Source organism: Anabrus simplex, chromosome 2 (genome assembly GCF_040414725.1).
Source record: "Anabrus simplex isolate iqAnaSimp1 chromosome 2, ASM4041472v1, whole genome shotgun sequence".
Taxonomy (NCBI): Eukaryota; Metazoa; Arthropoda; class Insecta; order Orthoptera; family Tettigoniidae; genus Anabrus; species Anabrus simplex.
This window is the reverse complement of record NC_090266.1, coordinates 199,025,192-199,052,627: the sequence shown is the minus strand read 5'-3', so window position 1 is coordinate 199,052,627 and position 27,436 is coordinate 199,025,192. Positions and strand designations below refer to the sequence as shown.

At 38.3% G+C, this 27,436-nt stretch overlaps 1 protein-coding gene across 3 annotated transcripts in view; it reads left to right on the top strand.

Moving 5' to 3' along the window:
• The window catches only part of DEF8 (differentially expressed in FDCP 8 homolog), a 312,159-nt gene that overhangs the window by 95,453 nt on the left and 189,270 nt on the right, over positions 1 to 27,436 (top strand). For 2 of the 3 annotated variants that reach the window (XR_010859239.2, XM_067140496.2), the window contains exons 3-4: positions 21,292 to 21,456; positions 21,552 to 21,596. Coding sequence is in view for 2 of the 3 variants with exons in the window: in XM_067140496.2 (XP_066996597.1) it covers positions 21,292 to 21,456; positions 21,552 to 21,596 (210 nt within the window). In the remaining variant the exon portion in view is untranslated. The remainder of the gene's footprint in view (positions 1 to 21,291; positions 21,457 to 21,551; positions 21,597 to 27,436) is intronic. The other variant, XM_067140497.2, reaches the window with a different exon arrangement.

Here is a 27,436-nt window from a genome sequence, read left to right as displayed (position 1 = left end):
TAGCCTTAAGTGCGTTGGGCTTCTTGTCTAATATGAGCTGTTTTTGAGCTAACACTTCGAACAATTTTCTATTTTGGTCAAGAAAAATGTTCCATTGGGCTTTTGAGAGGAGGCACGTTGCCTCAAAGTGTGTCACATATAGTTGGTCATTTAGAAAAGATTTTTTCTTGTACAAGAATTTGATTTCATTCCTAATCCATATCCTATTAACTTTATTTTGAGTACTCTTGTGTTGTGGTGACTTTTGGTGTCTTTTTTTATTCACTTCGAGGAAGTTAGGCATTAGATTACGTTTTATGCATTGTTTCAAAAAATTAATGTCCTTACCCAATTTTGCAATTTTGATTTTAATGTTCCTATATTGACAGGCCTTGAATTTTGCTGATGAGCTTCGTTATTCAAAGATATAAACTTAATTGTTTTTCCATACTGAACTGAGATTACAGAGGTAAGTTTTAGTAAGGTTCAACCTTTTCAATACAAATTACAAGTTGTATAAGATGATACCTACAACATTTATTTAATAATGGTACTGGTTTTGACATATACAAATGTCATCATCAGCCTAAATCATACAAATCACACAAATCACACAAATTGAGCAACTACATATTAATTAAAATAGCCGTGGTGACATATAGGGATACACATCTTCATACACTATTTTTCACCAAATAAATACATTGATTAAAAATTTTAACATGCTTAGCTGTACCTTCAACCTTTTTATTTTTATGCTTTGAGTGTGTTGAAGTATTTAGAAGTTTCTTTTTACTGTGTGTTTATATTGAAAAGGTTGAACCTCACTAAAACTTATCTCTGTAATCTCAGTTCAATATGGAAAAACAATGAAGTTTATATCTCTGAATATGAGGTCCCATTACGTTCTCATATCCTGTTCTATCTGTCCCAATCTGTGCATTCAGATCTCCTATAATGATTACTCTCTCTCCCTAATAACTTTTTCCAAATCATCAACACACTGGTTCTTATCCTCTTGACAACATCCAGTTTGAGGTGCATACTCCTGTACCAAAGTTAGTTTTTCTTTCCCTAAATGCACAGTCACCTGTATTATTCTCTCACTAACACACTGAATGTCAGCGACTCCTTCTAGATCTTTACTCATGATGAAACTGACACCATTCCTCATCTCTTTGTCATTTCCATTGTCATTTAATCTCTTCATTCCTTTCCCTCTCCATTTGGTTTCAATCAGCCCCAGTATCATTAATTTCCTCCTTTCCGTGAGGTCCATTAGTTCTTCACATTTTCCTGTGAGACAGAGTAAGTTGATGGTCCCAATCCGTGTTAGTCTCCTCCGGGATTTTTGCATTTTTGCAAGACTCTATCATCAGGACATAAACCATCATCCCTGACATGAGTCTGCTGATGCTGACATCTTAATTTAGTTGATAAATGCATTCCGAGGCTCTTATGTGTTTTGAAAGCAACTACAAATAAGCTCTTTTACTGGCTTGCAAGGCCTAACGTAATTGAGGATTTTCTTTTGGGGTTTACTCCCTTAGCCTTTGAGGATCCCTCCTCACCCCACAAGGCAGTGGGTTCCATCTGTATTACCCCTAGAAGATGAGTTGCCTCCTCCGCCAGCTCCACCATACCGAATCATATTCTCCGCTTTTGCTGCCGTTGAGGTCCTCACTCGTTACCCTGAGCTGAGACACTTTAGCAGACACTCCCTGGGCATGGCTGCCTCTAAGAGGGTCCCTACCTGTTACCTATTTCAGTGGAATAACCTTTCCTAAACCCAAACTACCTTCTATCGAATCAGTTATTAATTTTGCAAACATGCTTAACATAATCAGAAAGAATGCTTTCCCAAGCTTACATGCAATGCATGTCAAACTGACTGCCCTGTAATTTCCAGCATTGTGTCTGTCACCCTTTCCTTTATACACAGAGGATACTATAGCAATTCTCCATTCATTTGGTATAGCTCCTTCATGCAAACAATAATCGAATAAGTACTACATATATGGTACTATATCCCAACCCGTAGTCTTTAGTATTTCCCCAGAAATCTTATCAATTCCAGGTGCTTTTCTAGTTTTCAACTTTTCTATTTTATTGTAAATGTCATTGTTATATCATAGGTAAATTTTAATACTACTTTAGTATTAGTCACCTCCTCTATTTGGACATTATCCTTGTAACCAACAATCTTTAGAATACTGCTGACTGAATACTTCTGCCTTTTGAAGATCCTCACATACACACTCCCTTTGTTCATTAATGATTTCTGGAATGTCCTTCTTCGAACCTGTTTCTGCCTTAAAGTGTCTATACATACCCTTCCATTTCTCACTAAAATTTGTATGACTGCGAATTATGTTGCCATCATGTTGTCCTTAGCTGTCTTCTTTGCTAGATACAATTTCCTAGTAAGTTCCTTCAAATTCTCCTTACTTCCACAGCCATTTCTAACTATTTTTTTCCAGTCTGCACCTCCTTCTTAGTATCTCTATTTCTCTGTTATAATAAAGCAGGTCTTTACCATTCCTTACCACCTTTAAAGGCAGAAACCTGTTTTCACATTACTCAACAATTGCTTTAAACCCATCCCAGAGTCTGTTTATATTTTTATTTACCATTTTCCTCCAATCATAGTTACTTTTAAAAACTCCCTCATGCCTGCTTTATCAGCCATATGGTACTACCTAACAGTCCTACTTTTAAGACCTCATCTGCTTTTACCAGCATCACGTAGAGAATATTCTTCCCTCTAGTTGGTTCTATCACTTTCTGAATCAGCTGTCCTCCCCATATTAACTTATTTGCCATTGTTGGTCATGCTTCCTGTCGTTCGCATTACCTTCCTAATTGACGTTTGGTAAACTGAGATCTTATTATGAACATTAAAATAAGAATAATAGTTAACACCACCTTTCCAATACTGAACTTTCCTTATATTTAGGAAATAAACATTACAACAGGCGTTGTAAGATGGGACATGTTTCGCTTAACTGTCTTAAGCATCATCAGCCAAAAATAAATCGTAGCCTAAAGTTAGGTCAGGGCCCTGAACCTAGTGTCCTTAAAATATATGGTACCCTAAGAAACAACATTTATATTTAGAAAATCAAATAGGCTTAAGACTAGTGTGAAAAAAAAACATAAAATATTACAACATGGCTAAGAGAAAAACATACAATCGTGTTGAAACAGAGGATAAAAACAGAAAGTGCATCTTTTTCCTTTTTCCATTTTTCAGATTTCAGTTCACGCACTTGGCATCTTATTTTTTCCGTTTCGATCTTGAACTCCCAGTAAAAATGAAGCGGCTTCAGGCGTGATCAATTTCTGTTTGAAGTGTTACTACTCCATGTCTGCTACAATATGTGATTTCTCTTGCCCGTCTCACGTATCTATACAAGAGTGTGATTTAATTATTTCTTCATTCAAAAGAATATAATCATTTTTTGTCGTGATGAACATTCTTATTAACTGACTGGCAGCTATGAGTTTGATTATTACACTGCCAGCTCTGTGTTGTACCTTATGTTTTTAACCCCTGGCAACACGATTACGTGTTTTTTTTCTCACTTAGCCATGATGAACACTTACATATTTTCACTCTTGTTTTATGTTTGAACATTCTGATTGACCGACTGGTAGCAATGATACCCTAATGTTTTTAATTATTTCACTACCAGCTCTGTAATGTACTTTCTGTTTTTATCCTCTGTTTCAACACGATTGTGTGTTTTTCTCTTAGCCATGTTGTAATACTTTTTTTTTTTCACACTAGTCTTAAGCCTATTTGATTTTCTAAATATAAATGTTGTTTCTTAGGGTACCATATATTTTAAGGACACTAGGTTCGGGGCCCTGACCTAACTGTAGGCTAAGATTTATTTTCGGCTGATGATGCTTACGACAATTAAGCGAAACATGTCCCATCTTACAACGCCTGTTGTAATGTTTATTTCCTAAATATATGGAAAGTTAAGTATTGGAAAGGTGGTGTTAACTATTATTTTTATTTTAATGTTCATAATCTGATGTCCAATACGGTCTACAATGAGATTTATTACTTGTAATAAAACTGAGATCGCCCGCTACAATCACATTCCTTTCCATATCGTTTCCCTCACAGCTGATTATCTCATCAAATAATTCTGAATCAGCATCAGCGCTACCCTTTCCCGGCCTGTACACTCCTAAAACATCACGTTCAATGATATCTTTATTAATGAGCCTAATACCTAGAATTTCATGTATGTCATCTTTAACTTTGTTGTAGCTTACAAATTCTTCTTTCACAAGAATGAATACTCTCCCTCCTACCATTCCTATCCTATCTCTAGAAATACTTTTAATAACTGAATAAATTCCATAAATAATTGAATAAAATAATTGAATTAGTTTCAAATATCATTCAGTTTAGTGATGGAATAATTGAATACTTTTCATCAGTGGTGGCTAAACGCTACACAGTTCACAGTGTGTACAGTTATCGCACACTGACTTTGCATGTGTGAAGAGCTTGCTAGACATGTCTGCTCTTGGGAAGAGAGAGACGTAATGTGGTGGGGAGCACTGACTGTAGAGGTAGCCATGTGTATTGTACGAGTATTAGGGAATATAGCATACACGGTTCAGGATGGCGGTTCGTTGCAAGTGCTGTTGCAAACGCATTGCATTATGGAAAAAACATCAATAAACAGAAGAAGTGGTGAAAATTTGCAGTCCTTTAAAACAGGCTGGGAATTGCAGTTCTTTTTCATGTTTGACGGAACCAATTCTATATGCTTATTTTGCCATCAGACGATCGGTGGACACCGGAAATTTATTCCTGAGCGTCACTATAACGCTGTCCACAAAGAAGAATATGATGCAATAGCATTTTGTATGTGATATCTTGTTAAATAGAATGTTGTACTCAAACAAGGACGTATCGTATGGATTTGTATTTATTTATTGTATATAATGTATAATTGCATGTTATAAATCTCATTCCGTATTGACGGTTATCACTTTACAAATAAAAAGTATTTATATGATCTTCCTTTTCAATACAGTACAACCATCTATATTAGATGGGACGATATCTATGCATGTTTCGGCCTAATCTAAAGGCCATCCTCAGTGGAAGTTCACTTATTACATTATACAAAGGATTCGGGAGATAGTGGGTTCGAACCCCACTGTCAGCAGCCCTGAAGATGGTTTTCTGTGGTTTCCCATTTTCACACCAGGCAAATGCTGGGGCTGTACCTTAATTAAGGCCACAGACGCTTCTTTCCCACTCCTAGCCCTCTCCTGTCCCATCGTCGCCATAAGACCTATCTGTGTCGGTGCGACGTAAAGCAACTAGCAAAAAAAAAACCATTATACAAACAAATTAAAAATACTGATGAAGTGGAATTAAAATACAGAGATCATGAAAGACTAAGTAAAAATATGTTGAGGTAAAAAATCCTCTTGTCTGAAAAACCGTTTGATTGACATAAAACTTGCTGATTTTGTTTTAAAAAATGAGACACTGTGTTGTGCAGCGTAGTGAGACCGTCAATAACGGGATTTATAAGTGTGCATCATCTGTAATAGGAAAAAAGAGATCGAATGGATGAAAACAAAACCAAAAATATTGCGTGAAAAGAAAAGGCTCAATCAACTTACTCGTTAAAAGTCTGTCATCTCAAGTGGTACGAGCTTGTCAGTCTCATTTCACATTGACACTAAGCTTGTGTATAGCTTACAGCGTGTCTGTGCTGATGTGGTTTGGTGGGGAAGAGGAAGGGGGAAGGAGGAGGGGTAAGATAAGGTACGGGAGGGGGATATTGAGGGAAGGGTGGCTCTAGTTCTGGAACGTTGGTAGTACGCCCTTCCCACTTCCAGGATGGGTCACGTAAGAGAAATTCTGACCAGTCTCTCAGGGTTCATGAATATACTTTTTTTACATGGGATCAAATATACACCGATACGCCAAGTAATATTTCATCTATCAGCTGAGTTGATGGACGTCACCATCCGACGTATCATTGGATTGCAAGAATATTCGATAATTCGACGTCTTAACTCTAAGTAAGCTTACACCATAGCAGACAATTTTAAATAACACCTCATGTAAATCTTAATTACTATTATTTATTCAAAAATAGAAACGCTGATAAAGGAAAATGAAATCTCAACAGTAAAATAAAAAATGATTCATTAACTTGATCTGATGGCTTAAAGTATTTGTTAATGATCATTTTTATTATTTATCATCTTTTCATCACAACTGAAATGTGCTATTGTTTCATCTTTATACAATAATCTTAAAGAAAACTGTTAAAATATGCTAAATCTGCATGGGAAATAAGTTACGTTAATGTAATATATATACACTGACTGACAGAGCAAATGCAACACCAAGAAGGAGTGGTTCGAAAGGGATGAAAGTTGGGGAAAGAACAGAGACGGCACGGGCGAGTAATTGATGTTTATTTCAAACCGATATGCAGGTTACACAATGCGCACGGCATCGACTCAGTAGGATGTAGGACCACCGCGAGCGGCGATGCACGCAGAAACACGTCGAGGTACAGAGTCAATAAGAGTGCGGATGGTGTCCTATGGTTCTCCATTCTCTGTCAACCATTTGCCACAGTTGGTCGTCCGTACGAGGCTGGGGCAGAGTTTGCAAACGGCGTCCAATGAGATCCCACACGTGTTCGATTGGTGAGAGATCCGGAGAGTACGCTGGCCACGGAAGCATCTGTACACCTCGTAGAGCCTGTTGGGAGATGCGAGCAGTGTGTGGGCGGGCATTATCCTGCTGAAACAGAGCATTGGGCAGCCCCTGAAGGTACGGGAGTGATACCGGCCGCAGCACATGCTGCACGTAGCGGTGGGCATTTAACGTGCCTTGAATACGCACTAGAGGTGACGTGGAATCATACGCAATAGCGCCCCAAACCATGATGCCGCGTTGTCTAGCGGTAGGGCACTCCACAGTTACTGCCGGATTTGACCTTTCTCCACGCCGACGCCACACTCGTCTGCGGTGACTATCACTGACAGAACAGAAGCGTGACTCATCGGAGAACACGACGTTCCGCCATTCCCTCATCCAAGTCGCTCTAGCCCGGCACCATGCCAGGCGTGCAGGTCTATGCTGTGGAGTCAATGGTAGTCTTCTGAGCGGACGCCGGGAGTGCAGGCCTCCTTCAACCAATCGACGGGAAATTGTTCTGGTCGATATTGGAACAGCCAGGGTGTCTTGCACATGCTGAAGAATGGCGGTTGACGTGGCGTGCGGGGCTGCCACCGCTTGGCGGCGGATGCGCCGATCCTCGCGTGCTGACGTCACTCGGGCTGCGCCTGGACCCCTCGCACGTGCCACATGTCCCTGCGCCAACCATCTTCGCCACAGGCGCTGCACCGTGGACACATCCCTATGGGTATCGGCTGCGATTTGACGAAGCGACCAACCTGCCCTTCTCAGCCCGATCACCATACCCCTCGTAAAGTCGTCTGTCTGCTGGAAATGCCTCCGTTGATGGCGGCCTGGCATTCTTAGCTATACACGTGTCCTGTGGCACACGACAACACGTTCTACAATGACTGTCGGCTGAGAAATCACGGTACGAAGTGGGCCATTCGCCAACGCCGTGTCCCATTTATCGTTCGCTACGTGCGCAGCACAGCGGCGCATTTCACATCATGAGCATACCTCAGTGACGTCAGTCTACCCTGCAATTGGCATAAAGTTCTGACCACTCCTTCTTGGTGTTGCATTTGCTCTGTCAGTCAGTGTATATATATACATCAGTTTCTATTACTGTTAACATTCTTAGCTGTTCTTAGGACAATCTATTAAAATAAGATCTATTGATCTCTGGTTGGATTACCTCAAGATATCGTTGGAATATCCCACTATAAGCATCCGGAAAAGCGATAAGTTTCTTATTTACTAGCAAAAGTTTGCTTCTGATCAATTAAAGCTACTATATAATCCAAATTCATGTCTTATTATTAACTTCCTTTTACAGCATAAATTAATCATTGAGTGTAACAATGTATTCAGATCCTTAAGTGTGCTTAAATATCAACATGTGATCTCGCGCGAGTCAAATCAAATATCTAGGGAACATCATCTTCGAAGACATTGTGCGATATAAATTCAGTTACCTCTATACAAAGTAGCAATAATCATCCATATTAATCTAAGTATGCCATAATTAGTTTAAGAGAATACGATTTTCAGTGGGAATTCCATATTAAAAAGTCCAAGTGAACAAATACTCAATCTTATGGGAATGTTACTGATTATTTTATCCTATCGTAATATTCAATGAAAATGAAAACACATCATCGTTATCAGAATATATGGATTTTCGACGAAGTATAATGTGATTAAATCGTGGACATATGTGATCCCAATTTGCATGAATTATCTCATCTCTCTCTTCAAATATTCCATTTCCATCTATTATTTCATCGTAGCAACACACATTCCTTCAAGTCATCTTTCATTTCTTTCATATAACAACATTACATCATCTTCATTACTCATTTCAAATCACATCTCTTCTTATTATTCCATATATTTCACGTATTTACCTTCCTTCACGCACAAATAACCTTATCCTTGTATATTCATATCATTGGATATCTTCTTAAATAATGTCAACATTTCTTCTGTCTGCTGTCATTTCCATATCTAGTGCTATTCTAACTCATTATGATGACGTATCACCTATAAACCCATTAACATATCACTTAGTCTAATAATAACATATTTTCCTCATAAGAATTTCAAATATGATATGGCATAATATGTTTGGATTCTTTGCTTTCACTGAAATACTATTATCACATTACTATATTACATTAAGAAGATTACCTATTCCCTTCTATTCCTTTTATATTGATATAATAAATAAATCACTCACGAGAATCTAACACAATATAAGTTATTTTGAAGACAATAACGGTAAAATATATGAAGCTTTGACTACAACACATCAATTCATGTTAACATCTACCAATCTAAGCAGACCCGGCCAACAGCTGGAAACTGCAGATATTGATCTACCAATCTATATACATTTTATTTAAGAAACTTATCTCTCTTTCCTTCGCTTCTGGAATGAAATCATTGCTCGTTTATCCTCCGCAATCGTGGGTGACGTTCATCTTGCGTGGGTGGTCATCTAGTTATCATCTGCAGTGTTTTTTATTATTTTTTAATTATAAATTATATTTGTTCGAGGTGTCGACCCATGTGAATCTTTTGCCCTTACAGGCACCATATTGTATGAACCTGTGTGTAATTGGAATGGCGGTAGTGTGGAATGTTGTTGACCCGGCTGAGAATCGAATCCGGGGCCACCGGGTAACAGGCGGACGCGTTGCCCCCTACACTGCGGGGCCGGACATCTGCAATGTTGGTCCAGCTCAGGTTTATCCAGGTAGCCCATCTCATATCTTCTTAGAGAGCCATATGGATCTTGAATTGCTCAATTACAAAAGTTAAAAACATTGATGGAATCAGCTGTAGCATATGAATGATATCAATGCCTTCTAACATACTATAACAATTAATTTTCGTTTAAGATTGCTTTGCATAATTCTAATTTCTATCAGACTTCCAAGATGTCTGCAATTATTTCAATTTATGTGTCATTTAGAATTGCTTTATGAATGGCACAATGATGATATTGCGTTATATGAACTGCTTGTTTCTCTGGTCAAAGCCAGTGAGAGTATGGACAGTGATCATAGATTATTGTTTGCACACCTAAAATATAGGGCTAACACAACCCCGAAGAAAAATGAAAATAAAATGTAAGAAGACTTGGAAATTAAAAGATGCAAAGCTGAAGGAAGAATATAAAATAAGGATACAGAGACACTTAGCAAAAGGGGAAATGAATACAGTAGAAGAAGAATGGAAATTTTTTAAAGATGCTTGAAGCTAAAGACCTATGTGAAGTAACAGGATCGATCATGAAAGAAACAGAAGAGTCAGATTGGCTATAAAAGAGAGAAATTGGGCAAAAAAGATGCTAGACAAAGAAAAGCAAAGAGATGCACAAGATCCCGGTGACCAAGATATGACTAAACTACAGGAACGCTACAGGACAAAAAGACTTACAGCTAAGAGGATAGTAAGAGAAGAAAAAGAGAAAAGATGGAATGAGTTTGTAGAAAAGTTAGAAGAGGACAGCAGAGGAAACAAGGAACTTCTTTACAGAGTAATTAAAAATAAGCAAAATAACCTAGAAGACATCAAGGTAATAGAGCAGGACAATGGATCAGTAGTACAAGAGGAAGATGGAATCAGGAGAGAATTCAAGACCTTCCTTGACAAGCTCCTGAATGGAGAGGCATCAAATGTAATTCAAAACAGAGAGGAATCTGGAAAAAGTGAAGAGCCCAGAAAAAATATGGAGCCACCAATCACATGGTTGGAGATAGAGAAGAGCCTTAAGAGTATAAAGAAAGGGAAAGCTGCAGGAATAGATGAGTTAGGTGTGGACATGTTGAGAGCAGGAGGAACCCCAGCAATCCAATGTCTATATAGACTCCTAAATGTAGTATAGCAGCAAAATACCACCCAAGCAGACTGGAAGAAAGGTATAATTGTACCTATATTCAGGAAACGCAGCAGACGGAAATGTACCAACTACTGTGGCATCACTCTACTCTCTCATGGACTAAAAATTCTGGAAAAAATTATAAAGGATAGATTATGAGAAATTGTAGAACCACTTTTAGAAGAGGAACAATATGGCTTTAGGCATGGAAGATCAACAACAGAATTTATATTTGCTGTCAGGATGCTAATGGAAAAACATTGGGAAAACGACAAGCCTTTATATCTACTTTTCCTTGACATCGAAAAGGCCTGTGAGAGCATACCAAGGGAGCTTATTTGGGAGTACCTGAGAAAGCTCAAAGTTCGAGACAGTCTAATTTCAAAAGTTAAGGTGCTTTATGAGAAAACCAGAAGCTGTATACAAGTCGGTTCTGGACTGTCAGACTGGTTTGAGACAAAAAGGGGAGTACAACAAGGTAGTGCTTTGTCACCCGTATTATTTATCATTGTGTCCGTCTCCATGGCTAAATGGTTAGCATGCTGGCCTTTGGTCACAGGGGTCCCGGGTTCGATTTTCGGCAGGGTCGGGAATTTTAACCAAAATTGGTTAATTCCCCTGGCACGGGGACTGGATGTTTGTGTCGTCTTCATCATCATTTCATCCTCATCCTGACAACTTGAAAAGAAGGCATACCAGAAATGGCTCCAAACAAGGACTAATGCAGACAGGGAATTGTATATAGAGGAAAGAAACAGAGCAAAACCAATACTGTAGTTGATGAATCCAAGAAGAGGTTGTGGGAAGATTTTGGTAATAACTTGGAAAGGCCAGGTCAGGCATCTGGGAAACCTTTCTGGCCAATAATAAAGAATTGTCGTGAACCTAAGGACTGGACAGGCTGGGGACTTGGGTTCGGTTTTTAAGAGCTTACACGAAACAATGACAAGGCTATACTTCCCATTGACTAACAACTCCCTTCACCTGTATTACTGAAAAACATCCCTACATTATTACAAGCACACAAATTACAAAAGAGACTGTTTTTTGTTTACAAATATGTACAAACTTTAGTCTGAGATGGACTTTCTCAAGCTGCTCTCACTTTATCATTCCATCAAAATGTTTGCCTATTTCTATTCTTACACACAGTTGTTCCTAGACGTTCCCTCGCTGTTTTTACCTCCGCATCCCTGTTAGTTACCCATGCTCCTTCTATATCCTGAACCTGCTTACTGTCTACTGTTTGGAACTTTTCACATGTTAGCCGGCATGTGGGGCCCTCGCTCTCACAATCAATCAATCAATCAATCAATCAGCACTGATTTGCATTTAGGACAGTCACCCAAGTGGCAGATTGCTTATCGGTTATTCACTAGAATACTGAAGGGAGCAGTCGCTCTGTGATGCGTGACGCATCATGAACCCTACTCTGGACATCCCCAACAACATCCTCTCAAAGCCTCACCAATTTCTATTCGCTACCGGAGCCGCTAATTTAATTTTTGTATCGATATATGCATTCAGGTCTGATAATATTGTAGTTGGTCTTGAGTTCATGTTTATTTCACTTCAGGTCGTATTGTCATCTCGTAACGGAAAGAATATTTTCCAGTGTCGGTACTTCAAACCCACGTGTCCAACTTACCTGATGTACTCTCTTTGACTTTTCAGAAAAAATCTCGCCAGAAGTTTATGCCAAATTACGATAACTGCAAATGAGTTGAACTAATTGTGTTTATACTGTATTTGATGTATCTTTTAAATATAAATGGATTGTAAATAATATTTTGAATATCTGAATTCCTTGAATAAGTTATGCATCTGAAGTTTTCGCCTGCATTTTTTCGTCAAAATTTACGCAAGAAAATATGGAAATTGAAAACCTTTTTAATGACCCTTTTTTTTTTTTTTTTTTTTCTAATAATTTTCTGCATTTGTGCATTACTTCTGTACTTGCTTTGTTTTCATAATAACGGTATTTGTACCTGACCATTTGAAGGGCATAAGGCCACTCCAATTGGCATATTATTTTACATTGTTTAAATATTACCTTATATGTTATTGAATAAAGAGTTGCTTTATTTAAATAAAAATAATAAAAGGAAATAGATAAATCAAGAATGTATTTATATACACAGGGTAGTATATTATTAAACAATGTTCTTAATACTCTTGGCTCTGCTGAAGTGTAACACACGGTTTTATTTCTGTGAGGTGTCTTTCTAAGGTTGGATGAAGAATAGAGGTATCATATTGCTTCATACAACCATTTGTTCTTTTCCTTGCCACCAACAGTGATTTATCAGATGGAAAATATTTTAAACATGAACTCTAGAACTTTGGTACCTTTGGCAAGTTTTTAAAAATGTCTTTCATGGTGTTCTTTCTTCATTCTTTTGTGTTCATACCATTATAATCTGGATTTTTAAAATTCTTTCCTACATGGGTTCCTCCTTCACTAAGTCTCACACTTGTTTGTTTCTCTACCTGCCCAATTTTTTTAGAGGTGGGCCACGGTAAGTGTGCAAGGGAGACAGCTGACTGAAGAAAGAGACAGAGAGATTCTGCACATGCGTGAAAGACCAAGCACCTCCACCGTAACTTTTTCTACTTCAGTATGTCTCTGAGTGATCACTCTGCCAGCCTTTGCAATCATTCACATCTCGCTGCAGAACACTATCCCAGCATGAGTCAGTGCATGTTGACAAGCAAACTAATTCACCATGCCTGGTAATTGTAGCTTTGTTCAAGTGACTTGTTTTCCAAGGAGATGAGGATGTGAAATTTGTTCATCCTGCTTTACTGATAATATTAATACACGATTAATTTGTAGCCGAAAGAAAAATAAGTAGGCTGCGTTAGTATTTACATAGCATTAGGTACACATACGTACTTATAGCCAACCTGGACAAACTATGAGGTTCTTCTCTTAGTGAGTTACGAAAAGTGATAGTGTTAAAAGTAAAGTCATTTAGTGTGGGTTTGTTAAATAGATTTAGTGACTGTAATATTAGTTACATGTAAGACAATGTAACCTGTGAACTCAAAAGGAAAAACCGAGCTTGATAGCTGCAGTCGCTTAAGTGCGGCCAGTATCCAGTACAAGTAACAACTCTCATTATTGTTCCGTATTGAAGATGACGTATCCAGTATTCGGGAGATAGTAGGTTCGAACCCCACTGTCGGCAGCCCTGAAAATGGTTTTCCGTGGTTTCCCATTTTCATACCAGGCAAATGCTGGGGCTGTACCTTAATTAAGGCCACGGCCGCTTCCTTCCCACTCCTAGCCCTTTCCTGTCCCATCGTCGCCATAAGACCTATCTGTGTTGGTGCGACGTAAAACAACTAACATAAACTAAAGGAAAATATATAAAAAGCTGCATGCACAAGCAAGAGACTCACTGTACCACTGCAGTCAGCTCTAGCGAGAATGACAGAAGCAATGGGAATCTCTAAGTGCTTTGTCAGTAAAATTAACCCATTCAGGTCATAAAATAATGACCACATTGTTGACTGTGGAATTAGATTTAATTTGCCCACCAGTAGTTTGAGTGTACCTGTCACATAAAACATGCATAAAATACTAACCAATATGGCGTCTACTGTAACGTACGCGTAGGAGTGTTCTGTCTATATCTCGCAGAAGCCGCATAACTGGTAGCATATTTGTCCTGCAAGTGTGTACTAAGTGATCTTGTACAAGTGTGGTTCGAGTTGGACATAAATAATAACAGATATGTCCGTCCAAAAAGTTAATAAATACATACATGCATTATCATTATAGACTGTTATGCCTTTCAGCATTCAGTCTGCAAGCCTCTGAGAATTTACTAAACGTCGCCACAATCCTCGATTTGCAACTAGTGTTGTGGCCTCATTTAGTTCTATACGGATTAATGTTTTTGAAGCAACGATGAAGGACTTTGAGGCGCGCCTTCAGTTGTTAACCAGCCCTGCCAACCCCAGGGAAGAGTCCCTAGACTCGCTGAGTCAGAATTTTTGAGACTTTCGAGGCGCCATCTCCTCCGAACTTGCCGTGCTGAAAGAAGAGCTGTGCAAGTTAGCACGGCAGCTCGACCATCAAGAAGCACTCATTGACGAAGGAGAGCAGTACAGCCGTAGAAACTGCCTCCTTATCCATGGAGTCTCCGAGGAACCGCGGGAGAACATTTACGAAAAAGTGAAGGAAACCTTCCAAACGAAGTTAAACGGGGATTTCACAATGGAGAGTTTCGACCAGTGCGACAGGATTGGGTGGCCTCAGCGCTCAGCAGCTGACGTGGTATCTACAGGCAGGTGCCCTATAATAGTTAAATTTACCCGTTACCACGAACGTGACCGAGTGTGGAAGGCTAAGCGGCTCCTGAAGTGCACAAAGGTACTCATCACCGAGTCCCTCACCAAAACTCGAAAGTGCATATTAAACCTTGCTAGGGATCACTTTGGGCCATCCCGTCTCTGGACCCAAGACGGACACATCGTGATTCACCTTCCTAATGGGACGAAAAGATCCATCACCACTGTTGCGGAACTGGACAGCATTAAAAATCTGCGAGATAACTGTGACAATTAAAATGAAACAGCACAGCTCGATAGTGCATCTGCTTGTTATTCATAAGTGTTTTTGTAAGTGTATTATGTGTGTGTCTGTGTGTGTGTGTGTGTGTGTGTGTTAGTGGTAGTCAGTGTAAGCATATATCAGGACGTCGAGGTAAGTTGCATGCTATTTCTGTGATACTATTTCGTTAAATTCCGTTATTCAGCTGATCCAGAGCTTTGTACCTGACACTGACCTTAGCAACATTCCCCCTCTCACCCCGTCACCTCTCACCACCGGCTTGCTCCTCAAACAGGCATTATCTCCCTCTACCAACTTTTTACATAGGTGCTTTGAAAAGTTCTCGGGATGTACTAGAATTAAGTATCTTACCTCAGTGGAACTGCTTTTATTTTTCAACATAGTCTCCCTGTAGACTAATGCATTTGGTCCAGCGATGTTCCAATGCCTTGATCCCATCTCGAAAATGAGATTCCTCCAGGCCTACAAAATACCTCTCCAATTTGGCTGTCAGTTCTTCCCTTGTAGAAAATCTCCGTCCACCGAGGAAAATTTTCAGCTTGGGGAATAGATGAAAGTCTGATGGTGCCAAATCAAGTAAAAAAGGTGGATGTGGCAACAATTCATACCCCAGTTCATGAAGTTTTGCCATGGCAATAACACTTGTGTGCGGCGGAGTGTTGTCGTGATGAAAGATGACCTTTTTCCTTGCCAAACCAGGCCTTGTTTCGCGTATCTTTTCCTGTAGTTGGTCTAGGAAGTTTGCATAGTATTTCCCAGTAATTGTTTGGCCAGTAGGAAGATAATCTATCAGCAGAATGCCTTTTGCATTCCAGAAAACTGAGGCCATGACCTTTCCGGCCGAATGCACTGCCTTTGCTTTCTTTGGTGGTGGTGAATCAGCATGTTTCCACTGCTTTGACTGCTGTTTTGTCTCTGGGGTATAGTAGTGGACCCAAGTTTCATCTTTAGTCACAAACCGGCGCAAAAAACTTGTTGGTTGCACTGAAAACGGGCCAGACTTTGTTCGGACATTTCCAATCTGGTGCGTGTATTGTCCAATGTCAAGAGCCGCGGCACCCATCTTGCGGATAATTTTTTCATACCCAATTCTTCGGTTAAAATATAATATACCTGTTCAAAAAACATCCCTACAGCTTCAGCAATCTCCCGCACTTTCAGTCGACGATCCTCCATGACCATTTTATGCACTTCTGCGATAAATTCTGGGGTCGTAACGCTTTTTGGCCGTCCACTACGTGGATCATCATCCAAGCTCTCCCGACCAAATTTAAACTTGCTGGTCCACTTGGCAACAGTTGAAAATGAAGGAGCAGAGTCCTCCAGTGTGTTCTGAAAGTCTGCATGAATTTCCTTTGCTTTCATACCTTTCTTTACAAAGTATTTAATCACTGCACGAATCTCAGTTTTTTCCATTGTCACAAATCACTATACGGGAACAACAACAAAGAGTCGTCACTACCACACTCCTGCAGCTAGAGCACTGACGCGCCACGTGTTCACTCACAAAGGATGTGTGATTATTGCGCGGGAATCTCGTTGCTCTGGCACTGACATCTAGCGGTGATTCCGAGAACTTTTCAAACCGTCCTCGTACAGTGCTGCCATGTCAACGCACTCTCCATGGTAGCGCACTTCGACGAAATTCAAGCTATAATGAGGGAAAATAATATCCATATTTTTGCTATTAGCGAAAGCTGGCTTACACCGAACATACCCTCTGGTATAGTACAACGTGACCGATATTCCCTCTTACGTCATTTGTTGAAGTCATTATTAACCAACAGAAACTCCTTATAGTTGTTGTATACAAGCCGCCCAAAATAACAAATATGACTGAATTCGAATTTCGCTTACTTGACCTACTGCCTAGTTACGAGCATATTATTGCCGTAGGTGACTTCAACATTAACCTACGTACTAAAACGCACGAAACTAAACAATTTATTGACATGTTTTCTTCCTGTGATATGACCATCCTCCTTTTAGAGCCTACTAATCACACTTACACAGAAAACTACGAAACACACATTGCTCATTGACCACATTGTGACAAATAACCCAAACAAAGTTATAACTCACGGCCAGATTCCAGTCCCAGCCATCTCCACTCATGACCTTATCTACCTATCCTACTCCCTTCGAATGCCAAAATATAAACCTAAGAAACACAAAAGACATGGATATGGACGAGTTAGGACATGACGCTTACAATCTACCCTGGAATGACATACTCCTATTGGACGATATAGACACAAAAGTAGACAAGTTCAATTCCCTTGTAATCACTCTGTACGATAAACACGCCCCTAAGCGACAGATAAAAGTTACTCGCCCATCTTGTCCCTGGCTAAATAATGAAATTAAAAACATGATGGCCCACCGCGATGCACTTTACCAACGCTTTAAACGAACTCGTGACCAAAGTGACTTCGAAAATTATCGGGTCCTTGGAAATAGAGTTAACCAGTTCGTTAGAAACCGTAAATTTACTTACTTGCAAAACATGACTGCAAACATGAATTCTAGCAGTGCTTGGAGCACGCTTCGTTCCTTAGGCATAGGGAAACCTTGGCAACAACCTCGTGTGCCAGACATACCACTCGATAAGTTAAATGAGTTTTTTACTGAAGAAAGAGCACCCCCTAATATACTAAATTCCCCAAACTCAGTACCCAACTCCGTTATGAACCCTTTACCTGACCAACAACATTTTACATTCCACCCTGTTACTGCTAATAAAGTTAAAAAAATATTATATTCTATCAAATCAAAAGCCAGAGGAGTGGATGATATCCCTATAACTTTCTTACACAACATTATTGGTGCTGTTTTACCAATTATTACCCACATTTTCAACTACTGCCTTAAAAACGGAACCTTTCCTTCACTATGGAAACTAGCTAATGTTATCCCTGTGCCTAAGAAACCTGACCCCTCCCTACCATCCGACTACAGACTAATTTCTATTTTACCAGCGATTTCCAAAGCACTCGAGCGTCTGGTTCATGAGCAGGTGTTAGAATACTTATACAACCATTCTCTCCTAGACCCATTGCAATCTGACTTCAAGAAGGGACACAGCATAGCAACTGCCCTGCTCAAAGTGACTGATGACATACGGCACGTAATGGACCAAAGACTGGTGACAATACTTACTCTCACCGGGCGAGTTGGCCGTGCGCGTAGAGGCGCGCGGCTGTGGGCTTGCATCCGGGAGATCGTGGGTTCGAGCCCCACTGTCGGCAGCCCTGAAGATGGTTTTCCGTGGTTTCCCATTTTCACACCAGGCAAATCCTGGGGCTGTACCTTAATTAAGGCCACGGCCGCTTCCTTCCAACTCCTAGGCCTTTCCTATCCCATCGTCGCCATAAGACCTATCTGTGTCGGTGCGACGTAAAGCAATTATCAAAAAATACTTACTCTCCTCTATTTCAGTAGCGCATTTGACACTATAAACATTCAGACTCTAGTAAACAAGATGCAATTTTACTACTTCGATCAACGAACTATTAATTTCTTTTCATCGTACCTCAAAAATCGCGCGCAAAATTTATAACCCTTGATCAAACCTCTCACTGGCTAACCAGGAAGGAAGGCATGCCGCAGGGTAGTGTTTTAGGCCCATTGCTCTTTATCCTGTACATAAACGACATTTCATCTAATTTAAAGAATTGTAGCTACCATCTTTATGCAGGCGACTTACAAATTTACTGTCACTGTAAGACCTCTGATTTGCCTCATGCCATAACAGGCATCAGTGCCAACCTTCAGTGACTTAATGCTTACTCCTTGAAAAATTCCCTCTTCTTAACCCCTCCAAGACACAAGCAATCATTATTGCCTCTCAAAAATTGTTGACCACACTAAGATACGAAACTATTCCTCCAGTTATACTGAATGGTAGAGTTATTCCATTCAGCCAAACTGTGAGAAATCTTGGAGTGACAATGAACGAAACTTTAAATTGGTCTGAATATATTAAGAATGTGTGTAAAAAAAAATATTTTCGATACTTCATTCGGTTAAAAGAAACAGAGATATTTTACCTTGTAATGTGAGAGTCAAACTCATACAAACGCTAGTGCTTCCCGTCCTCGACTACTGTGACGTCATTCTGGTAGACGCAACAAAAGGGCAGACTTCGAAACTTTAGCGAGCGCTTAATTGTTGCCTTAGATTTATATACAGTCTGAGTTATGATACACATGTCACCCCATACTATCACACTATTTCATGGCTGAAACCTGACGAACGATGAACGTATCACATACTGATACAGATATACAGACTGCTCTCTGAAAACAGACCACTATACATTTCATCCCAGCTTAAGTATTTGTCCTCCTTTCACAGCAGTAATACCCGCTCTGGTTCCTCCCTTTCTATTCCTGTTCACCGATCCTCTATGTACAACAATTCCTTTGTTGTGGCGGGTTCTAGACTTTGGAATTCCCTGCCTGTCAGTGTCAGAAATTCCACCATTCCACCTCATTACTTAAATTTAAGACTGCTTGCCGAGAATACCTGCTGAATGCAGTTGACTAACTTGTATGCCTGGAAGATCGAATGAATGTGAGTTAGAAAAGTGTAATGTATTTTTGTGTAGGTTATTATTTACTATATAATATTATGTACTCAAACTCTGCTCTTAATGATGTATCACTACAGTGGTTAAGTGTAAGAGAGGGCCAAGAGCCCTAACTTCGCCACCTAAATAAATAAATAAATAAATAAATCACTCTAATTTCACATTCATGCATTTAAAAGTTATGACTTACCCATACTTCATTTCTTGAATGTCTGGCTCCATGGCTAAATGGTTAGCGTGCTGGCCTTTGGTCACAGAGGTCCCATGTTCAATTTCCGACAGGGTCGAGAATTTTAACCTTAATTTGTTAATTTCACTGGGACGGGGGCTGGGTATATGTGTTGTCTTCATCATCATTTCATCCTCATTACAACGTGCAGGTCGGTTACGGGCGTCAAATCAAAAGACCTGCATCTGACGAGCTGAACCTGTCCTCGGACACTCCCGGCACTAAAAGCCATATGCCATTTCATTCCTTGAATGACTGGTGGCTATGGTACAAATGTTTCCTTTGGAATAATTTCAAAAAGAGCGGATCCGTCTAATCTGAAACATTGCAAATTCGCTCCCAGACGAAACTATCTTTACATTGGTCTGTTTTCAGACCAACTTTGCTTTACGGGAGCGAAAGCTGGGTGGACTGAGGATATCTTATTCATAAGTTAGAAGTAACAGACATGAAAGTAGCGAGAATGATTGCTGGTATAAACAGGTGGGAACAATGGCAGGAGGGTATTTAGAATAAGGAGATGAAGGCTAAGTTAGGAATGAACTCGACGGATGAAGCTGTACGCATAAACCGGCTTCGGTGATGGGGTCATGTGAGGCGGATGGAGGAGGATAGGTTTCCTAGGAGAATAATGGACTCTGTTATGGAGGGTAAGAGAAGTAGAGGGAGGCCAAGTCGACGATGGTTAGACTCAGTTTCTAACGATTTAAAGATGAGAGGAATAGAACTAAATAAGGCCGCAGCACTAGTTGCAAATAGAGGATTGTGGCTACATTTAGTAAATTCACAGAGGCTTGCAGAATGAATGCTGAAAGGCATAACAGTCTTTAATGATAATGTATGTATGTATTAGTTCAATCACTTTCCGATTCATCTGTCCTTCCCATAATAACTTATTCACCATTTGTTGGTCATGCTTTTTATCGTTTGCATTCCCATCCCAGTTAATAGTTTTCAGGTTCAAATCATTCCTGTCTGTGTCGTTCCCCACATAGCTGATTATTTTATCAAGTAATATTGCATCAGTGCTAGCTTTGTCATGTCTGTACACCTCAAAAACATCAAGTTGTCTATTGTCTTTAAAGATGAGTCTTACACCTAAAGTTTCATGTTCCTCATCCTTAACTTTTTTGAAGTTTTCAAATTCTTCTTTCGCCATTATAAACACTCCCCCTCCTATCCTTCCTAACCTATAAACTGTTTTGAAAATATAGTGCAAAATGTATCATTGGCAAATGTTAAATTGCTTACGCATAAGGAGAGTATAGTGAAGCAAGAACATTAAATTTTGGCTTCTTTGAAATTTAAATGATTGCAATTTTTAATTTTATTTTTCCAGATTGCCAGTACAGCTGTCATGTCAAGTGCCTTGCACAGGTGTGTCGAGTGTGTGCCCACGTTACTGCATCTGAATGCCCTACGTATATTACCGACATATGCCCAGAAGTTGGATTATCTGCACAATCTTATAGGTGTGCAGAATGTAAGGCACATATTACTTTTAGTAAGCATCTGTGTATATAATTTGTATTTCTGAGAATACAGTTATAAATTTGAAATGAACTGATTTGATAAATATGCATGTTTTTGTTACTTTAGCTTTCCCGAAAGGATTATCATGTTTTGGACGCCCATTCACCTCAGGTATTAAAAAACAGCTACTGTGGAAATTTATTGATAGTTGTCATTGCATGGGGAAGTTAGTTCATGCTGTTTCTGTCTGTGTACTGTATTTATTCACGTAACCGCTATTTTTACCGGTATATAAGCTTCTTCGGAGAGGTTTTGAGGGAAAACTGATATATAGTTGTTTTGTCTTGTAATTAATGACCATGGTATAATAAGATATCAAATTACCAAGCAAGTTCGTTACGAGGTTTGGGTCACGTAGCTGTTTGCTTGCATTCAGGAGATAGTGGGTTCAAACCGCATTGTCAGCAGCTCTGAAGATGGTTTTCTGTGGTTTCACATTTACACACCAGGCAAATGCTGGGGCTATACATTCATTAAGCCCACAATCATTTCTTTCCTGATCTGTGCCCTATCCTATCCCATCATTGCTATAAAACATGTCCAGGTTGGTGTGATGTAAAACAAATGACAAAGGAAAGAAAGATGTAAAATTTTCTGCAAAAAATATTTCACTTAAATCAGATTCTCATTTCAGCAGCCCAGCATTACAGTAATTAACAGAAGTTAATTCTACAATGTTTTCTCTTTGTGTAGTAAATATAAGATATTCAGTAACTATTATATTGTGCTCTCTACGTATCTTCAGTTATCATCACTGACCACAACCTCTCCTGTAGAACTGGCTTTGATATCTGTTTTCATTTCTCAAATGATACCATATTCTTGTTGAATCAGGTTATTTTCTTCTCTGAAATGAAATGTGGTGTGATAGATCGCGACTGAGCATTGTTTTCATGATTACCAGATATTACGTTCCTCATTTTTTCATACGACATAAACACAAAAGTCTGTCAAAAGAAGCAGCGTTCCATTTATGTTGTATGTTCATCATAGATTCCACAGGTGTTCAAACCTGAATTGAATTACTCTGTGTAATGTCACCATAATCCATATATATTTCAGACCTCCTTTTTAGTTTTGTGATTCACCTGAAGTGAACGAATACCGGTGATTTCTAAAATCAAATCAGTCAATACTGATCTGCATTTACGGCAGTCACCCAGGTGCCAGATTCCCTATCTGTTGTTTCCTAGCCTTTTCTTAAATGATTTCAAGGAAATTGGAAATTTATTGAACATCTCCCTTGGTAAGTTATTCCAATCCCTAACTCCCCTTCCTATAAACGAATATTTGCCCCAATTTGTCCTCTTGAATTCCAACTTTATCTTCATATTGTGATCTTTCCTACTTTTAAAGACACCACTCAAACATATTCGTCTACTAATGTCATTCCACGCCATCTCTCCACTGACAGCTCGGAACATACCACTTATTAAAATTATAAAATTCTGAGTAGGTGGTTGTAAATAAAAGGATTATAATTTTAATATATTATCCTCAATACGGTTCTATTATGAGATTAATTACGTGTAACATACCACTTAGTTGAGCAGCTCGTCTTCTTTCTCCCAAGTCTTCCCAGCCCAAACTTTTCAACATTTTTGTAACACTACTCTTTTGTCAGAAATCACCCAGAACAAATCGAGCTGCTTTTCTTTGGATTTTTTCCAGTTCATGAATCAAGTAATCCTGGTGAGGGTCCCATACACTGGAGCCATACTCTAGTTGGGGTCTTACCAGAGACTTATATACCCAGTCCTTTACATCCTTACTACAACCCCTAAACACCCTCATAGCCATGTGCAGAGATCTACACCCTTTATTTACAATCCCATTTATGTGGTTACCCCAATTAAGATCTTCATACTGTCTTTACTGTCCTTGTTTGGCACTTACTGACTCAGTTGTGCCAAACTGAATCTTGTTTCAAATAGTTTCAAATCAAGTCTCATTCTAGTAGAATATCACCTAAATATTTTCTATATATATTTTGTGAATTATTTGGTAACTTTCTTAACATTATTATTACATATTACTCTACTAAAAAAAAAAAAAAAAAAAAAAAATCCAGATCCTTGTAATTGCATATAATCCAGTTTTTTGCAGATATAAACATACAGTGAGAGTTGCAGTAGTATCCTCTGTGGGTGGGGGACAATGATGAAGAATACACTCGTGGTATCTCCTGCCTATTGTATGAGACGAATAAAAGGACTGACCAAGGGATGATGGATTTTGAACAATAGATACCTGTGATTAGTACCATCATGCGAGGAACACCATAGGTCTGTGATTTGTATCATTGTGGGTGGATCACTATGGGTTTACAGTAAATGTCATAAAAGAAAGGAAGGTTCCACCTGATCAATACTTATTTATTATCACATGTATGATAGAATTCACATGTATATTAGGACCGGTTTTGACCTCTTACAAGGTCATCCTCAGCTGCATTAGAATCTTATGTTTGCATTTTGTATTATGCCTCATTCTTGAAAGCTTTATCACATACTCTGAAATTTAACAACATTATGTTGATTACACTTTTGCTAAGAGTTCTAATGTTACAACATAGCTAAGATTATAACATGTTAAATACTCTTATTACATAATATAACGACCCAATGTACACATATAATTATAATAAAATGAGTTTTTCTTTTTCTAATGTGTAATGAGTATGTAGGAATAGTTTACCATAGGCGTTTGCCTATTCAGTTAAAATAAGCTCCATTCTTATAAATGTTCAGTCATTTATGAGGCAAGCTTTGTTGATACTTGTGAAGTGATTAATGTTATAGCAGTAAATTAGCAGTAAAATACGCTAACCAAATGGAATTATATGCTGATAGTTCAATAAAACATATTATGTATCTATATTAAAATATTAACAAACATGGTTAAACGTGCTTGAATGCATTTATGAAAGTTTAAAACAGCTGATAACAATAAATATATTCATATATATATATATATATCATATATATATTCATATATTTCATATATTAAAATGAAATATTAAGCAAAAGACCTAAACATAATTGGGACAACACCTCAATATACAGAACATCACAACCGCTGTAACAGAAACAGAATTAGCTATACAAAGTATCCCACATGAAATACGAGAGGAGGTCAGGCACGATATTGCAAAAAAAACACCACAATACGTCAACAAAGTAAAGATAACATCTCTAATAACAATAAAGCGAACAAAAGGCACATAAATAGTCTAAGAACAAAGTCAAGCAAGATAATCTCCTTATAACAAAAGCTGACAAAGGAAATACAACAGTAGTTTTTAACAAGGATGAATACATTAAAAGCAAAAGAATGTTTCAACAATGATACGTTTGGTATTATACGCAAAGATCCCACAAACACAATACAAAGAAACCTAAAAAGCTTACTCAAAAACACACGTTTTTTGCTAACCGAAACAAGCAAATTATCTAATATCAATGAACCCCCAGCTACCGATTGCAAAAGCTCTTCCTAAAATTCATAAAGAAAACACACCGATGAGAACCATAGTAAACTACAGATCTAGTCCTACATATAAGCTTTCCAAATATATTCAAAAATTTGTTAAAAACCAATATTTTTTCCAAGCCAATGAAAGCATACGTAACTCAATAGACTTCTGTAATAAAACAAAAGATTTACAGTTAGAACAATACCACTGCATAGCCTCTTACGATACAACTAATATGCATCCAAATATCCCCACTAAAAAAAACCTTAAATATAATTAGAACCAATCTCAAAACTTACAGCTGGTTAAGTACCTTAGAAATTGAAGAATTCAGGACATTACTCGAATTTGCAGTTAATAACAACTTTTTTTGATTTCATGATACAATTTATCAGCAAGCAGGTTTACGATGGGGTCTCCCGCGTCTGGCATACTAGCAGAAATATACATAGATCACCTAGAATACACTTCATTTTGCAAAATAGACGTGATTTTTTTCTGGTGCAGATTTGTCGATGATGTTTTTGTCGTCATCGACAACAGAACAACTAACGATAACACTGTATTGGACAAAATAAATGCCATAGACACGCATATACAATTTACTACAGAATCCGAGAATAACTGTAAGCTAAACTATCTTGATCTGAAGATTACTAGGCACGAAAAACACCTGACCTTTCATTCATTCATTCATTTATTTAGCTTCCATAGACTGTACAATTACATATTTTGAAATATGCCAACAGTATAGGAGTTACAAGTGATGAAAATCATTTTTCGTCCGTATTGAAAGTTTCATAAACTGTATATAGGATAATATATTTTGTTTATTTCCACCTATTCAATACATTACAAGAAGTTGGCATTTATTTTAAACCATTATTCAGATGAGACATGTTTCGCCTCTCACTTTGAGGCATCTTCAGTCATTATCAAAAACCTTATTATTTTACCAGGCATTTGGTTAAAGATATTCAAAAATGTGTTTGATGATTATAAGAGAGGTAAGATTTACGTTAGTTATAAACATGTACATGAAGTAACTAAAAATCCAATATATTGATAAAAACATGTGTAGTTCTTTGTTGAATAGGACTTGTTTGATTCTACTATAGTAAGAGAAGGTGGCTTGAAGCCGTAGTCGTTAATAGATGTCTAATACATAGTGGAAGGCATAAAATATCAGTTCTATGAGAATATACATTACATTCAAAATGATACTAAAAACTAGTGGATTCAAAGGTAGTACATATAAAATGTTCAATGAAATAACTATTGATCTAATAAAATGATAAACACATATGTAGTTCTTTGTTAATTAGGACGTCGTGAGATTGTACGGCTTAAAGCCGTAGTCATTAATAGATGTCTAATACATAGTGGAAGGCATATGAAATCAGTTCAATGAGAATATATAATACAAACAATTGATACATAAAAACTGGTAGATTCATAAGAGGTACATTTAAAAATGAAGGCGTCATGTGACTATAAAAGACAGTTGATGGCTTAAAGCCGTAGTCAAGGTTTGAAATGTAGGTAAATAACTGCTAAATATATGGTAAAAAGATATAAAGTCAAAATATACAGCTTAGTATAAAAAATATGAAGGAAAAACATTCCAATTGCTTGACAAAAGTTACTTGACGTTGGCATGTGTATGTCCGTGATATTTATTGGTCAACATTTCGTAGGTTATTTTAGATTTATTCGGCAAGATTGCGTTGACAAGAAGTTCAAGATGTTTATAGTTGGCCTAATTTGTAAGAAGAAAGTTGCAGAGATGATGATGGGTGGAAATTCTCAACGTTGGTATGGTTTGTTTGACGTGAAGGTTGGAGAGCTGTTGTGTTCTTCTTCGATGACAATATATTTTATAAAACGTTGATTGTAAATAATTTATACTATTGAAGAGTATTATGGAAGTTTGATGAAGCTGTTGAATTATTGTTGTTATAGAATGGTTCTGAAATGAAGAAAAAAAAAAAAAAAAAAAACTGTAGTTAATTTTGACGAAAATGAAAGAAAACATGGGAAGGTTTTGTTTAAGTGTTGTTAGTGAGAAAATGTTGGTGCTTACCTATGGCGTTGTAGGCCCATTTAACAAGCTGTGTAAGGCGCTATTAGGATACTAATGGTCACTAACGGTTGTTACTCCTTGTGTTGTACGTATGTCGTCTGGCTAGAGGGGGGTGGGTAGGAGGGGAGGGAGTGGTAGGCTTGTGATTCGTGAACGGGAGGGAGTTGTGAATGGTAGGGGAAGCGGAGGGGCGTGTATCATTTATTGGTTTCTGAATGGCGCGTGAAGGGGAATTACGTAAGATGGGAGGGGGAGGGGGGTATGATGTATTTGTTGACGTAGGGGTGTTTGTTGATACTGTTTTGAAAATATTAAAAAACTTTTTGTCCTGAAGGTTTACATTATTGAATAATGTTACTATTTGGTCATATCATATATATCATATATGTTGAC